A 17,890-nucleotide genomic window follows, 5' to 3' on the forward strand; every position below is an offset into this window, starting at 1 on the left:
GGATCTGGAGACAACTGTTTTTGTACTACCGGTAGGTCTATTCCAGAGGTGGCCAAACCGTGGCTCATGGGCAGTTCAAGTGCGGCTGCCGCCTAAGAAAATGGCATTGAGTAAACCGAAACCGAGTAATAAATGAAAGTATGAGGCTTTAAGCCAGAATGGGAGGAAGAGTTTGCTTTCACTGAAAACAGCGGTAAACACCTGTGTCTCTTCTGCAACAAGTCGCTTACACACACTAGGTTCAACTTCAAACGTCTATGAAACAAATTACAACACATTTTCATCTGAGTATCCTTTTATGAATATGTGTTATGGCATGGAATATTGCCCGTGCCAAACAACCTTATTCAGATTGATTAATCCTTTTTTTTTTCCATAGAATTGGAGTTGGCGCTAGACTCTAATGCATGTTTTAATGTTGTATTGCTGGTCTAAAGTTCATGTTCTATTTACGTATCTTGCGTATCATCATGAGCAGGTAATCCCTTTCAGAATACAGTTCACGTGTCCTCCACAAAGCTCTCAAAAGTAAAGATGAAGTGACTTTATATCATTATTGCCGTGCAGGCATAGTTCATGATATAAACCGGGTTTCACGTTTGCCTATGACAGCACATTACTAGTGCGAGGGATAAAAAAAGAAAACAAATTAACGGTGAATTAAAGAGCAGTGTTTTACTACTGTACATTTATATGAAACAGTTTGTGTTATTACCTAAAAAAAAGGGCATGAATCTTCGACCTGATGAGAGCTATCAATTCGGCATTGCACTTGGTGGTTTTTTGTGAATAACACTTAAAAGAAATTTGGTGACATTGGTGTTTTGTAACTGATCTGTATCCTGTTAAGAGCAACCATGCAGCATATTCCAGGCTGCACAAAATGTCAGTTTATCAGCTGAGATGATTATTGGTTATTAGTTGCGTTGGAAATTAATTCTATCCTGTGGTTACTTAGTAAAGCCCAGCCACGCAGCATTTGACAGGCTGCACAAAACATCATGTGCAAGAGAGAAGTATTTTACATTTTTTTTTTAATTTCGAAATGAAAAGAAACACATTATGAGTAAGTGTTAAAATACATTAGTTATTTATTTATTTTTATTCCTAAACAAAATGAATCACTGTTTTTTAATTCCTAAATTAAATAGATACTGGAGAGGAGGGCTGTAATGGAAAATTATTAACCTGAGAGAACACTGTTGTTACCAACAGGGGGCTATAATGCGGAAAGCTGCAGGAGGTAATCTGCTACCAAATCGTTGCGTAGCAACTCTATATGGCACCGCTGCAGTGTAAGGAACAGGGTATAAAGTATCCAAAGCTGTGGCTTGTACCTCTAGCTGTATTGCTTCAGTAAAATATGTACTGAATATGTACTGTACAACACAGTGTAAGAGAAGTGTTATGGTAGAATATGTTTGAAACATACAAAATATACTCTAACACTAATAATTTTTAGTTTTGAAAACTGAGCACCGTCCAGCCCTCTCCGCTCCAGCTTGTGTTTATCCAGAAGCAAACCTTTCATTTCTTCATTCGCAATCTCGACAGCAAAGCACAGCATGTGTAAGGCGTAAGATGTATTGAAAGAAATGTCTCGAAACCCTTCTGCCATTTTGATTTTTTTTGTTAAATGCCCAGATGACCAAAAAAAAAAAAGAAAGGTTGAGTGCAAGCGACTCTTATCATCCTGGAAGCATAACCAATCTCTGAGGTCACTTGACAAGGGTAAGTTCATCTTCATCATCATCATCATCATCATCATCATATTATTATTATTATTAGTAGTAGTAGTAGTAGTAATCTTTTTTTTACAGGATTACCTGTAAAATAATAATATTTTCAATCAAATGTAAACAAGTAGCTCTGGAGACGTCGCCAATAAATTATGCAAATGAGTACCATCGAAGGTTTGAACCTTCCTTTGGTAATGTGTTCAGATCCTTCAAAGGTCAAAATGTACCATCACTGTGAGACAGAGTATTCTCCATTGCTTTAGCCAGCGCTCCATTTTTTTTTTTTTTTTACACACAGCCCTATTTCCGTTTGTTTTTCACTGTTTTCATTTATGTATGTTTACTGGATAGTGAGTAACATATCAAATGAAAGGCCATAAAATAACCTTTCATATTATGTAAGTTGCAACAGGATCAGGCATATATCTGGTAGAGTTGAGAATATATGTATGTATAAAAAAAAAAACACATTTTCCAAAGTAATCATGTTTGGTCACTGCTATGTATGTTGAACCTCATTATGAGCTGAGCTTCTAAGCTTTCCAACGATGCCGCCCCTTTCAGTCTAGCTGCTACAATGACGGAGTAATAGACTGAAAACGAAACCTAAGCTGTTAACTGTCACATGATGAGAAGCTTAACCTCAGATGATCGTAATTCTGGCTAGGAGTACCGAGTGGGGCTGATTTTTAAGAGTTAAAGCGAAAGTCACCGCTTGAAAAACAACACCTAGGTAGACTTAATATCATTTTTTTTTAAACTGTTTACTTACTGCAGTGTACTGAGTTTCTATAATCCTTAAAGATAGCGGCCGAGAATCATGTAAGAGAGAATAAAGTCTCGTGGCACTTAAAATATCCAGCACTACTTTTATTTATTTATTTATTTATTTAAAACAGAACTACTCAGAATGCGGCTCATAGTGCTTTCTTCACTGACACCCGCTTCCTTAGAGATTGTTGTTGCTTTTCAGGCATTCTAAAATGGGTGAAAAATACAGTACCTTGGTGTCTTAAAATAGCTCTGCGGGATTTTCCCATACTGTAAGATATGTGGGAGCAACTTGGAAAATGTGTGATCCCGCGCTGAAATTAAAGCTCTGAAATCACCACAAAACAGAGACTTAATAGCGGAACAAAAATGCACCATGGCTCATTTGAATTTGTCACCTAGCATTTCTTTCCTAAACATTTTAATTCTCGAAAAACTACTGTGGGCCCTATTTTCAAGAGCAAAGGGAGGAACAAAACAGTATAGGATAAATCCAGCAGCAAGAAATAATATAGCTTTTGATTTGAATTACTGTTCTGAGCAGTTTATACTACTTCAAAAACAATTTAGTTTGAATTTGGCCTTTTAGACTTGAACGTGTATCTCTTGTAGAATTGAGGCCCATGTTCCTAAACATGCGCTTGTTGAGTACCAAACAGCAGCTGTGAAAACCTGTCTTGGGCAATGTTTTAACCCACATATGTCTGTTCTCTTTAAGCTTTCAATATTGTGACTGTGTGTTCTGCCTCCTGTTTTTTTTTTGTTTTTTTGGTTTTAATAAAAGCTTTAGTCACCTGCATACTGTATTCCTGAGGGCGCTTGAGCAATGCAAACATGACCTCTCGTCTAGACTGACCATCAGGGTGGGGTTTGACCTGTATTACAAGGGTTGCCCTCTTTTTCTGAAGGGCTTAGCAGCAGTGGAAATAAAAACCGTGTGGAAACAGCAGTGTTTAACTAAACATTTCATTAGTGTACCAGTCTGCACTGAATAACAGGGGTAAATGATTTCACCTTACCTAAATACTGTCTATGTGTTTACATAATCTTTTGGCTTCTTAATAAGTTGCTATTCTTTTACTTTATTATCACAGCCATATGAATACAGTCAAAGAAACCTTTGTGAGCTAAAATCTCAAGGACCCACCCTTCATGGGTTTTCCAGCCTTTTGACTTTGAGATAAGTAATGGCTGGTAACTGGACTTTGCGCCTCCATCAGACAACATCCATAACTTAAAATACACATGCACAAATTCTAAGTCACAACTTGTATGAAAGTAAGTGATTAGTTTCCATCAGACGACACCTCCTGGTTCAGTAAGTCTGTAGTATACAGTTTTTAAAAAGACAGCTCTGCTATAAAAGTCGTGCCCCCCCCCCCCCCCCCCCCCCCCCCCCCCAGCAAGCTACATTTCCGACTAATGAGATCCCTGGAGATTGCTTCACTGCTACTATGGAAAGTGTTGCCACCAGAATGTTCACTGGTACATTTTTAAGGTACAGATTTGTATCAGTAGCATTGGAATTGACACTGTGCTGGCTGACTATAAAGGTGGTCTGTGTTTACCAAAATAAAATAGTTGGTTCAATAGTGTAATTGCTGTTGACAGGAAACAAGACCGATTTACATGCAAATATGGATTCAGTAATGACGATATTTCTACAAATTAAACACAGCAAACTAAACCAGATGAACAGAAGAGAATCGTTAATTGTTGCTTTGCATAAATGGTCAACAGGAGTTTTGTATTTTAGGTTAAAGCTAAATCAAAGTATTGGTTTCGAGTCACACTGTGTTGCTGGATGGTTTTGTACTTGTCTTGAGAGATGGTGTAATTTTGAATACTTATGACTGTTTTTTTTTTTCTCCCTTTTTCATTGCAGTTTGTAAGGATCCACCTTACAAAGTGGAGGAGTCGGGGTATGCAGGCTTTATCTTGCCAATTGAAGTATACTTCAAAAATAAGGTATTTATTGAAAGCATATCATCCTGAAATGTTTCGTTTTGGCTCATTTCTTGTGCTGAGTAGTCTGCCCTTTTCTGAAGCCTGATATTTACTTACTAAAATGTTGTAACTGACATGTCTAGAAATGCTATAGTATTGTGTGGCAGCAGCCTGACGCTGAACATGCTTTGTGACAGTCACACTCTCTTTTTCATTTTTATGCCGCTGCCTCCCCCACTCTACCTGTATAGGAAGAACCTAAGAAAGTGCGCTTCGACTACGATTTATTCCTGCACGTCGAAGGCCACCCACCTGTAAACCACCTCCGCTGTGAGAAGCTCACTTTTAACAACCCCACAGAAGAATTCCGGAAAAAACTGCTGAAAGCGGGAGGGGTGAGTCCCGCTCTCTTGTCAACCAAAGGCAGCAATAACCTGGCTACTGATTAATGATCTCTCATTTTTAAGCGCAATGAAAGTCTGTTCAAATGCAAGAAAGCCTTTAAAGAGTTACCTGAGTAAGTGTTTGCTCACCTGTGGGTGGGTCTTTAGAGGTCACTCACAGGGTTGAACTTCCAGACAGAATAAATAATCCCCCCTGAAGCTGCTTTTTATACAAATACAGGCTTTGTCATCGAAGAGGTTGAAGGCATTTGGAGAGCACTCCAGTGAAGGCAATAAGTAACCTTCCAGATTTAATGTGAACTAGTCAGAACTCATTTATCACAGGAGGATTTACGTCTGTCCTTGGCATTGGGCCGAACTATCTCAATGTTTTTATGAATGGTTTGGGAGTGCCTTTTGTTTACATTCATCCCAGAGTGTATGGCACTATCTAGGTTAAAGTATTTGCTTACACTACATTTATGTTGAGTGTTTTTTATTTGTTTTTTTAATAGGCCCACTTGCTTTAGCTCTGATGGTGTGCTTGCCTTTTTACATTTGTTCATAAAAATTGGCAGCTTTTTGTTCAGAATAGTTTGATAGTAGTTTTAAAGATAATGATGTGTATTCTTTTATTTTCTTTATACTGTAATGAAAATGTCTTGGTAACCTGTCTTTTTAAAGTGAACACTGGCAATTTAATGAACATGTTTTTTTTTTTTTTTTTTTGTTTGTTTGTTTGTTTTTAATTATAAATGCAAATGAGGTGGGGACAGTTTAGAGGAGAGAGGAGTAATCCTTTTTTATTTATTTTTTATTTCATTCTATTGTTGGATACGCTCCCTTGGTTTCCAGTCACTGGAATCATTGTTATATTCTAGTGATGGTAACTGTACATACTGAATTGTAGGATATATTTCCAAGTTATTCTAACATATATATATTTTTCTATAATACCCCTAACAGCAAAGAGATCCTCACAAAAGGTTTGCAGAAGACCCAAAAGTAAGTATTGAGCAATGACCCCGCCCCCATTATGGATATTTTTTTATCACGTCTGTGTGTGTGAGAGAGAAGAGAGTTAAAATAACTATTTGATTGATTACATTGCCAGTGTGAATAAAGTAAATCTCGTTTTTTAATGAAGTGTGTGATTTAATGGTTTGTTTTTTTTGATTACTCGTCTGACAACAGTTCATTTATAGCTGTGTAACCTCTGCCATGTTAAGGGTGAAACAAAGCTGATCTATTGCAGCAGTTGATGTGTCTGTTGTTCACATTTTCATCTCAATTCACAAAGCTTGAACTCATTAGTACTTTGTTCATTTTTATATACAAATACTGTTTTAAATTAATGAAACTGTTCTGCTCTCTATAGCCCTGGCCAAAAGTTTTACATCATCTTATAGAATTAACAGATTTTGCTTCATAGTCGAATGAAACCTGCTGAAACATATTAAATTACATACAGCTTTGTAGTTTTACAAACTGTCAAAAATGAAATGTTAAATTTTGAAATCTAACATGAAATACTGTACTACTGTTATGGCTTCTGGTAGACTTTTGCACAATCATGTTGTAGTTCCTTTGATTTACATGATGTTGAATAAAAGATCAAAATTATGCCTGTTTTTTGGGTGGTATATTCATATAAGATATATATATATATATATATATATATATATATATATTATATATATATATATATATATATATATATATATATATATATTTGTATTTGTTGTGAAACAACACCTGTGGACACGATGTCTCACCCACCACATATATATTATAAATATAATTATCATAATAATAATAATTATTATATATAAAAACCAGGAGTTCCTAAAGTTCAGGTGGATGCAAAGCCTTTGTCCATAGCTGTAGTTTCATGAATACCATAACATGGAGTATTTATTTATTACTCAAGTTTAAAGCTTTCTGAATATGGCCCTTTTTGTTTAAAATAAAATTGCTATTTTTTTTATATATACTAACCTGAAATGTCTCTGACTTTATGACAAAGATATTTAAATGTACTAATCTATTTGTCCTATTGTTTTGTTTTTTGGAAAATGCACAAATTGTTATGAACAGTTATTATTTATTATGATAACCTAGTTGTTATCACCAACCATAATGCAATTCACAATTGAAACATTTGACTCTCACTTTAGTGTTTCAACTCTTCCCTGGCACTCCAACTAAAATTAGCTTTAAAATGCATTAAATATGCAATATTGGCATAATCTGATCTCTAACTGGGCATCATTAATTCATAACATTTACTGTCAATCGATACTCATGCAGATATGATTTTATGGCAGAGTAACAGATCAAAGTAAAAAACTGTTATAAATATCTTAGGCCAAAATATAGTATAATTCTGTAGCAAAGTGGTGGTAGCAAACTAAATAATCTCTTAAACTGTTCACTGCCATTCGCTCTATTCTCAAGTCTGCTGTTTTGAAGGAAGCATTTGTTAAAGTAAACATTTACTTTTATTTTTAAACCACATATCTGCTACTACACTAGGTTGAAGAAATCTTTGTTTGCAAGCCCTGCTTTCAGATAGTGTTGCACTTTCTTGGTCGTTTCACCTGAAGGGTTAAATGGACCTCACCACTACAGTGGCTTCTGTCTTGTCCCCTATTGACTCATCTGCATTTAGCCAGACATTGCTGAGGTGAAATGCAAGTGTAATATATTTTATTAGAGGAAGGGATGGAAACTGAAAGCTTTTCTTAATGCAGTGTAGTTCCAGGTAGCATGTTTTAAAAGGAAAATATTATTATGTGTTTTTCAGAAAAGCACATTTGAGACCAACTTTGCTAGTGGGATTGCAATTACATTGTTAGCTACAATAACTTTAAAATTAGTGCTGGGACAAATATCTGAATATTTGAACGAATACTTTTTGACATGTATTCAGATACAAAATTCATATGTTCGTATTCTCTAGAAATTGCAAAAATACCTTGCACTTATTTGCCACCTCACCAGAAGTTGCGTGACAGTTTCAAACGTAGCAAATGAAAAAGAGCTCCATGTGATATGTGAGATTAATGTATAAAAAACATGAACACAAGCATTTCTCGAGCCTCTATTTAAGTGTTTTAGACAGCAGAAAGTAAACAAACCAAATTATGCGTGTGCACGCATAGTGATCTCTATGGAATGCCATCTGGGAAAAAAATTTGTTGTGCTGCTTTAGAGCGAGTCAGAATCTCATGGGACAGAAAAAAGGCAATAAACGAGAACCAAAACAGTGAGTTTTTTCCCCTTCATTTTACAACACCATTGAATTGTTTAAGTCAAATTTCAGTTTTTTCATTTGCTTGTTCAGCTACAAAAAGGCACAAGTAAGCCTCATATTATTACTTTATGAAAACATGTCGATGGCCACTGTTTACTATGAAGAAACAGCAATGGCAAGGAATGAACAAAAGGAAATAAAGTGAAATGCCGTGTCTACTTTATGTACTATTTATTTTCAGTAATAAACAAAACAACGTTTAACTGCTTACTGGCATCTTCTGTTTTGTAGTTAATTCGCTGGGGTAAGGCCAGGCCTGCACAGCATATCTTTTCTCCTGGGATATTTTATATTTTATGTCTTGCAGTAAAATAAAGTTGCACACATGGGCCACGTCCCCTGCCTCTGCTTCTATGCTGTCTCTGCCTGCGTTGTGAGCAATCACTTTTATGGTTTACTTTTTGAAATAAATAAATAAATAAATTTTAACCGCAATACTTAGAATTTCCTGCATAACATGTGTACACAACATATATATATATATATTCATATATGTGTGTGTGTGGTGTGTGTGTGTGTGTGGTTGTGTGTGGTGTTGTCAACAGTGCCTTGCAAAAGTATTCAGACCCCTGACCAATTCTCTCATATTACTGAATTACAAATGGTACATTGAAATTTCGTTCTGTTTGATATTTTATTTTTAAATACTGAAACTCAGAATCAATTATTGTAAGGCGACATTGGTTTTATGTTGGGAAATATTTTTAAGAAAAATAAAAAACTGAAATATCTTGCTTGCATAAGTATTCAACCCCTGTGCTGTGGAAGCTCCCAATTTGCACCGATGAAAGAAATTGCCCTAACGAGGACACAATTACCTTACCATTGGCATCCACCTGTGAACCAAAGTTGCTGTTACATTTTCTGGATAAAAACCCCACTGTTGAAGGATCATTGGTAAGGCTGTGAATCTGAAGGAAAATGAAGACCAAAGAGCATTCTAAGAAGTTAGAGATAAAGTAATACAAATGCATAGATTAGGGAAAGGGTACAAAATAATATCCAAGTGTTTGGATATCCCAGTGAGCACAGTTGGATCAATAATCAGGAAGTGGAAGCTGCATCACACCACCCAGGCATTCCAGGCAAGAAAAGGCCGACCCTCAAAACTCACTGCTCAAACAAGGAGACTTGTGAGAGACACCACAGAGAGGCCAACAATCACTTCGAAGGAGCTACAGAGTTCAGTGGCAGGGAGTGGAGTAATGGTGCACCAGTCAACCATATCAAGAGCTCTGCATAACACTGGCCTGTATGGGAGGGTGGCAAGAAAGAAGCCGTTACTCAAAAAGTACCAAGCATGTCTGGAGTTTGCCAGAAAGCATGAGAGTGACCCAGCTGCGATGTGGGAAAAGTTTTTGTGGTCAGATGAGACCAAGATAGAACTTTTTGGCCAAAACTCAAAGCGCTATGTGTGGCGCAAACCTAACACTTCCCATGCCTCAAGACACACCATCCCTACAGTGAAGTATGGTGGTGACAGCATCATGCTGTGGGGATGCTTCGCATCAGCAGGGACTGGGCATCTTGTTACAATTGAAGGAAGAATGGATGGAGCAAAATACAAGAAAATACTGCAAGAGAATCTGCTTCAGTCAGCTAAAAAACTGAAGCTTGGGAGGAAATTCACCTTTCAGCAGGACAATGGCATATATTGCATTCACAGAACAATATGGGGTCTTATTCCCTGTATCACAAGTAGGGAATGGGCAAATAAAACCAAGTAGTTAATCTGACCAAGTCTGGAAAATTAAATGACAACCCAAACATTTCAATTGTAATGTCCTCAGTTTTTTTTTTGCCCATTGTGCTGCTTTCATCATATTTCTGTTTTGTTTGCTAGGTCATGGTCATGCAGGAAGGATCCACATCCCTCTTTGGACAAAGCCTGCAGCTCCCTGTACTTCCCAGTAATGCTGTGTCTTTTTCAGACACAAAGAAGAGCAAGTCCTCACATGGATCAAAGGTCAGTCTGTCGGAGGGTCTTTTCATTCACTAGTTTGGTTAGAATGACGGATGCTAATGGAAGCACATTTATAAGGTGACCATATGGCTCTGTGTTCAGCGGGACAGTTTGGGGTAGTTCAGGCTTTTCAACTCGCAACCCAATGCATTCTGGTCCTGCTTTTTTAAAGGTAAGAATGGTACCTGAAACAGGTAAAATGTACCAAAATGTACTGGGTTGTGAGTTGATAAGCCTGAACTCCCAAACCTGTCCCGCTGAACACGGAGCTATATGGTCACCTTACCCATTTACCATTACAAGTCTAATCCCAGTTATCAGGTAACAACAAAGAAAGTCTGGAGGAAAAAAAAAATCCCACTTTAGTTCTGATTCTGCATTATTTATGTAGGTAGTTTCCTTCTACGGCATATTTGATCTTTGTAAGTGTACAGGAATTAAAGCCATATGCGCAAGTCTAGTGGGGCTTTCCAGGTAATATAAAGCAGAGATCCTGTCATACAGGCTACACATCACTTATACCTCTATGAAGTTGTATTACAAAATAGAGATTCATGTTAATATAATAAATAATACTTACTTAATAATAATAACAAAGAACTGCTGTGTTCATCTTTGGCATCAGAAAGCAATATAAAGTTCTCATTGTGGTGCCTTCCATTACACTAAATATGCTTAGGTTCGAGAATTGGCATATTGCTATGTTATGGTTTTAATTAGCTTATTTTTTTGTTAAAAACCTTACATCAAGTGAGTTGGAGGTTACGGTAAAATGGTTTACAGCACGTGGAAACATTTTGAAATCAAAACAGACATAGGCAGTGATGGATTGCTCACTGGTTAGAGTTCACATAAGACAGGAGTTGACTTAACAAAATTCTACTTTTGTGGAATGAATTGATTAACAGTTTGGGTTCATTCTTGAAGAAAATTTATATTTTCATACCAAAGTAGTTGAGTACACTATTAAGGTTCCAGCTGTGCTACAAAATGTGTATTGCATATAAAGAAACCTGTTGTTTTATGCAGTGTTTCTAACTTTAAGTACAGTGTACTACCACTATAAAGTACAGGAACAAACCTACAAACTCCTATCTCAAAATGAGATAGAGTAGATGTTAATATTGGAGGTGTAGAACATTCACATTTTAAAAACTACAATGAACAGCAACATTTCAATCTAAAACAAAGGTGATTGCATTTTTAACCCCAACTGAAACATGCAAACCCCTTGTTCATTAATTTGTCATGGGATCCCTGAACAGATAATTGTCCCCTCTTCAAATATAATCAAATTATTTTACTAAGCAAGACGTACCATAAATTAACTGGTACCCCAAGTGTCACTGTTTAACCCAGAGAGAACAAGTCAATAGAAAATACAGTATGTAGAATTGTATATTCAATAAAAAATATTCTATTTGCCCATATAATGTGAGTTTCTCTGGGTAATGACATTGTGGGAAGCCACCCAAGCTTAACTGGGACCAGGATACAACACATTAGATGTGTTTGTCGTTTTAGTGTTTCTCAAATGCGGCCTCAGTAACGCTTATGCCCACCCACAGATTTTTATGTGGCTACCAGTGCACTGAATTAATGGAAATCGTATGTTTGAAAGTGCTAGAACAGGGATCATCTTGTTCATATCTGGATTTAACATTTCAAATTTTTCATTTGTGTTCATTTATTTTACTTATTTTTTCTCGAACAATCTTCTATTAACGTGGCTGTCGCAGGTTTGACACTGTTTTTTAAGAATTCGCTTTTTTAATTTCCCACCTAGTTTTGTAGCCTGTAAATTGACATTAGAACCAGCATAAAAGACTGCCTGTGAATGTTGTTTGAACAATAAAGCCTGAATCCCAGATAAACGGTGAGCATGTGCAGCTCCAGGCATTTGAGATTCTCACTAGGAGATCTGTGGTGGCTCAAACTCAAAGCTTCTTTTGTCTGAAGAATAGGGCACTTTATGAACAAGGTCCAGGGGTGTTCTGCCAGACAAAATAATAACATTTTAAAGGTGGTTAGAAAAGGTCGTAACTGACCATTTGTCTAGACTGCCTAATGGCTTTAGACCAGTATTGATGAAACATTGACGGGGGCAGGCAAATGCGACCCAGGGAACAAACAGAATTGCTTGTTAAGGAGGCTGAAATGCTGTTTATCGACTTGAAGAGCTCCATGTGTTGATGCCATACTTCTGGTTTTGTGTGGTCAACCACTTGTTATGTGGGTCCACTCGTAGCTTTTGTGCTTTGACCAGATGTCTTTCTCTACAGCATATGCTCCCTTTAATTGTGTGTGTGTGTGTGTGTGTGTGTGTTTTGATTGTTTTTTGTTTTTACCATTAACATGCAAGGAGTTCCTGTGCATACCTCAAACCACCTTTTCATCATGTATTATCCCATTCGTAGAATACACACTACTTTCATGATTTTTGGTTAATTCACTGCTAAATTAAATGCAAGTCAATTAACATGCTCAGTTATACCGGGTAGCCCTTGACAATTGTAGCATGAATTGGAAATCCCATTACATCTTGCAAAAAATAATAAAATAAAAATCCTGGAACGTTGGATAACAGGAGATTCTCTCTGAGAAGCACAGAATTGAAATGTGTGTTTTTATTTTTATTTTTTATTTTGTAAAGGTCAGTGCCAGTCATATTCTGGATAGAGCAACTGTGTAAAAACCTTTTGTCTCATTAAAAGGATGGGTCATTTGCACATCGCACCATGCTGCTGTTAATAGAGGTGGAATTTCCAGGTTACTCCTCTTCTACTGAACTACCAGTGCCTACAGTACAAAGTTATTTTTGCGTTTGCTGACTTCAATTTTTAAAAAATAAAACAATTTACATTCATTTCAGGACTTGGCCAAGTGTAGCACCCTCACCACCACCACTACCAACAGCAGCAGCAGCAGCAGCTCATCAAAGCTCCAGAAATCCATGAAAGAGCACAAGGACAAACCTTCAAAAGACTCAAAAGAGCATAAAAGTGCCTTTAAAGAACCTTCCAGGGAACTCGGTAAACTTTCCAAAGATTCCAAGAAACCCAAAGAAAACAGACCACTTAAAGACGACAGGCCCATTCCGAAGATGGCGTTTAAAGAACCCAAGCCCATGTCTAAGGAATTCAAGTCGGACACGAGTAGTGTCCACGTCGGCAGGGCAGGGGGTCTGCAGCATGCCATTAAGGCCCCCAACAAAAGGCTGCCCAGTGGCGACTCTGAACTTGTAACCAAAAAGAGAAAGAAGAGTAGCTTGGAGCCCATGCTGAAACCTTTGTCCAGCTTGTCTCCACCTCACCTTTCCTCAGACAAAAAACAGACGAAGGACAAACCCCAGATCCGACCGGCAAAACTTAAAATAGACAGCGAGACCCCAGAGAAAAAGAAACCCCCTTTGCCTCCTTTTGAAGATATTGTGGACCCAAATGAATCAGACATGGAGGACAATATGTCTACCAAATCAGAGGTGAGTTATGTTTTCCTGTTAGTGGTGGTGCAAAAAAATGCCTTTTTTTTTAAGCAACATATTTACAGGAGGGTACAGTGTGTATTGTGTTCTCTTTGAAAGGTGGATAATGGGCATCAGTTTAATAGGAGTTAATAAATTGGATTGTGAGCATTATAAATCACAAAAAGGCACAAATGTGGTGGGCATTGGGTAGGGTGGTGGGGGAGGGGTGACCTTTAAGAATTCAATTACAGAAATTAGTTTGCCATCTAGTAGTTTGGGGCTAAATGCACCAAGCATTTAGGACTACTGCAGTGTAGCATTTGTATCACATTGGTAATGTTTTCTTGATTTTAATAAAGAAGCTAAGTGAAGTTGACAAATGTGTGTACACATTTAGTTTTATGTCCTAGCATTTTTATATGCTGTACACTTTTTATTTAATTTGATTTTGTCTTGTCTATCAAGTTTGGGCTGAGAGAGCCATTCTTCCTGGCTGTTTTCATGTGTGTGCCTTTCCCTTGTTTATTATGGATAGTCCTATTAGCCTGTGGGTGATGGACAGTAGTAAACTACTCTTCTTTCAAAGCATTACAATACAGAGCTTTAAATTTGATAGGAGATTGTCCTAGACACAGGGGTCCTGATATTTGGGGGGTTGCAGATTTCTTTGTAAACAGCTTTTAATGACCATTCACCTACAGCACGCAAAGGCTGTGAACATCAAACGTAGAGCAGGCATGCACTGAAAAGATTCCTTTGTAATTGAGGTCTCAGAAGAGTTGGAATGAAGTGCTATTAAACATTGTGGGTGTCCAGCAAGCATGTGTTTGGCTATGTGGCACACGGTCTGAAATGTCTGTGCGCTCTGGTTTTTTTTTTTTTTTTTTTTTTGGGGGGGGGGGGGGGGGGGGGGGGGGGGGGGGGGGACGGGGGGGGGGGGGTGGGGGACTGGGTTTGGGGTGACGATGAGCTTGATGATGATGGTGGTTATGGAGGCTTGCTGCCCTACTTTTTGATATCATGTAAGTTAAAATGCATGTCTAGTACAGGGGGGGGTTACTTGCAACCACAACCATCTAAAATGTTTGGCCCTAATGTTTCTTATTTTGAATACTTTTTATTGTATTGCTTTTACCCTCTGAATAATCCTTTCTTTCAGTCACAGAGGAGAAAAAATGTATCACTGTAATAGTGGGGGGGGGGGTTCTGTATAATCCAGATTAAAGCATCCTAAGGAAGTTGTTTTTATGAAGCTCCTATCAAGGCGACTAAGCATCAAGTCCATTTTAACAAGATTTGCAGTTGTCAAATGGTTGTAACTTTCCTTCTGTGCAATAACTAATGGTTCCAGTGACCTGCACCTGATTGATGGCCCATATCTGTCAATCTTAAGTTAATGGGGCATGGCCAGTTATGATTAAGACAAGCGCAGCAGGGATGTGCTGTTTTAATGCCACACATTTTCTCTAATGAGGATATGCCATGTAAAATGAAATACTGAGAGTGGGGGAGGGGCAGGACTATCCAGATCAATCTTTCTGTTGTTTGAGGGGTTTAGCTTTTTAAGCAATAACTTTTAGATCTGGAAGTATTTATTTATTTATTTATTTATTTTGTTAAGTGCAGTATACAATCACTAATTTTAAAAATTGAAATTCAATATTACAGATGTACAGGCTTTTAATTTAAACTATTCTTTATTACTTTGGGTATTACTGAAAATGTTTGTACTTTAGAAAGTGCTGCATTTTTAAATCTGGTCTTTTTTAGTTTTATTTAATAGAACCTTGTTATCTAAATCATACCTGGAGTACCAAAAATGGAAGACAATATAGAAATATTAAAAAAGGATGCCGTGTGTGTGTGTGTGTGTGTGTGTGTGTGTGTGTGTGTGTGTGTATATATATATATATATATATATATATATATATATATATATATATATATATATATATATATAGTGGCTCTCAAAAGTATTCACCCCCCTTGGACTTTTCCACATTTTACTGTGTTACAACATAGCGTCAAAATTGATTTAATTAGGAGTTTTTGCCACTGATCAGCACAAAAAAAGTCTATAATGTCAAAGTGAAAAATAAAATCTACAAATTGTTCTAAATTAAATACAAATATAAAAAAGAAAATAATTGATTGCATAAGTATTCACCCCCTTTGCTATGACACGCCTAAATAAGCTCTGGTGCAACCAATTGTCTTTAGAAGTCACATAATTAGTTGAATGGAGTCCGCCTGTGTGCAATTAAGGTGTTTCACATGATTTCAGGTTAAATACACCTGTCTCTGGGAGGTCCCACAGTTGGTTAGTACATTTCCTAACAAAATCTGCATAATGAAGACAAAGGAACATTGAAAGCAAATCCGGAATAAGGTTCATCAAAAGCACCAGTCAGGGGTAGGATATAAGAACATTTCCAAGGCATTTTATATCCCCCGGAGCACAGTAAAGTCCATTATTAAGAAATGGAGAGAATATGGCACAACTGTGAATCTGTCTAGAACATGCCGTCCTCAAAAACTGAGTATCCAGACGAGAAGGGCACTAGTCAGGGAGGCCACCATGAGGCCTATGGCAACTCTAAAGGAGTTACAGTCTTCCACGGCTGAGCTGGGAGACACTGTGCATACGGCAACAATAGCCTGGGTGCTTCACAAAACTGGCCTTTATGGGAGAGTGGCAAAAAAGAAAGCCATTGTTTAAAAAAAACTCACATCAAATCTCGGCAAGAGTTTGCCAGAAGGCTTTTGGGAAACTAAGACCAAATGGAAGAAGATTCTATGGTCTGATGAGACCAAAATAGAGCTTTTTGTGACCAAATGTGGGTACTGTTGTGTAAAAAAAGAACAGTTGCATTTAAAAAAATGTAAAACAAGAAAAGCGAAAAATTGAACTTAAAACACAACTGCCCTGGAAACGTAAAATAAAGAAAATAATTAATGGGCTGTAACACAGCAAAAAGCTCAACAATTAAACAAAGCAAGTAAAGGGTTACCGTACCAAGCTGAAAAACTAATTCTTTGTGATCTCCAGTAAACCAACATTTTTGATAGCCAAATCCTAGAGTGCCTAAATAAAGTTTTGAGTCAACACAAGCTGATTTTTTTTTTTTTGTCCGTTGCAGCTTGCAGACACAGTATACAATATTTCGTTACATTGTTTACTGTCAAATAAGAATGATTTAATTGCACAGCAGATTCCCCAGTTAGACGATGAGGTGATAATATCTCTAAGGCCAAAGAATCAGGCACTGTAATTTAAAAGGAGGCCTACCGTTACCATAATCAAAAACAGTAATGTAGTGTGACTTTTGTACTACAGCTGGATCACCTGTTGCAGAGAAAAGAAAGTTTATTTCTCAAATTGACCATTTTAAGAAATGTGATTTTCAGAACACACAGGAATATTGTTGGGGGGATGAAAATATCGAAAATATAGAACAGCGCTTGCTGTGGTGTATTTAATATCGTAGTATATGCATAACAAACTAAATTTAAACTTGTTTTTACTGAAAAATAAACAGTAACATCTAATCATAAGAGCTGACTGTGCTACATGCTGTCAGATCAGGACTTCACTAACACTGAGCATGGGAGCTGCAACATGCTGTTTCCATATTACAACTGGACACAATTTAAGGTGTGGCCACCAATTCCATAGACAACACTTGCAAAATATTTAAATATAAACCTTCATTGCAGTCATCATCTGCATAGATTAACTATTCAGCAGAGTGAGACAACAAACAAGCAAGTACAGACACAGCAAACCTGGTTGTAATGGGGTAGGTCTCGGTTTTACAACAGCCGTTTAAGAGTGCACAGAGTTACTGGTACACTTGGTGGACCCTGCTGGAAACACTGGTACTTGAGATGAAAAGGTTGAAAACCACTGGCTTAGAGTCTAGTACAATTAGTTGATTCCTTACATAGTGCTTATTGTCATTTTACACAAACAATTGTACTTGGAAATATAAGGTATATTAATGTTGTCAATCCCCTGATGCAACACTCCCCTGATCATATACAAAAGTAGGATTTGTATTGCTTATGTAAAGGGGGTGTATGTTATTAGAATCACAAAAAGTCATTTCTTGCATTTCCATATTGTATAGAAATCTCAAATTTGAAGTTTTGAAAGAAGCTCATGTCATGCAAACCTTTTTTTTTTTTTTTTGGATATCAGACCATTCTAGGTTAAAGAAATGCCTTGTTTTCTGGGTGGTAGGGCATATAAATATATCAGTCTGGCTCTGGAAGCGAGATACTGTTTTTATGTACCCAGAACAG

At 37.2% G+C, this 17,890-nt stretch overlaps 1 protein-coding gene across 1 annotated transcript in view; it reads left to right on the forward strand.

The window, feature by feature from the left end:
* The window catches only part of mllt3 (MLLT3 super elongation complex subunit), a 96,205-nt gene that overhangs the window by 41,856 nt on the left and 36,459 nt on the right, over window positions 1–17,890 (forward strand). Inside the window, exons 3-7 of the mRNA XM_041221633.1 lie at window positions 4,396–4,478; window positions 4,709–4,852; window positions 5,807–5,845; window positions 10,000–10,122; window positions 12,992–13,600. Coding sequence (XP_041077567.1) covers window positions 4,396–4,478; window positions 4,709–4,852; window positions 5,807–5,845; window positions 10,000–10,122; window positions 12,992–13,600 — 998 coding nt within the window. The remainder of the gene's footprint in view (window positions 1–4,395; window positions 4,479–4,708; window positions 4,853–5,806; window positions 5,846–9,999; window positions 10,123–12,991; window positions 13,601–17,890) is intronic.

This window comes from Polyodon spathula, chromosome 2, assembly GCF_017654505.1.
Source record: "Polyodon spathula isolate WHYD16114869_AA chromosome 2, ASM1765450v1, whole genome shotgun sequence".
Taxonomy (NCBI): domain Eukaryota; kingdom Metazoa; phylum Chordata; class Actinopteri; order Acipenseriformes; family Polyodontidae; genus Polyodon; species Polyodon spathula.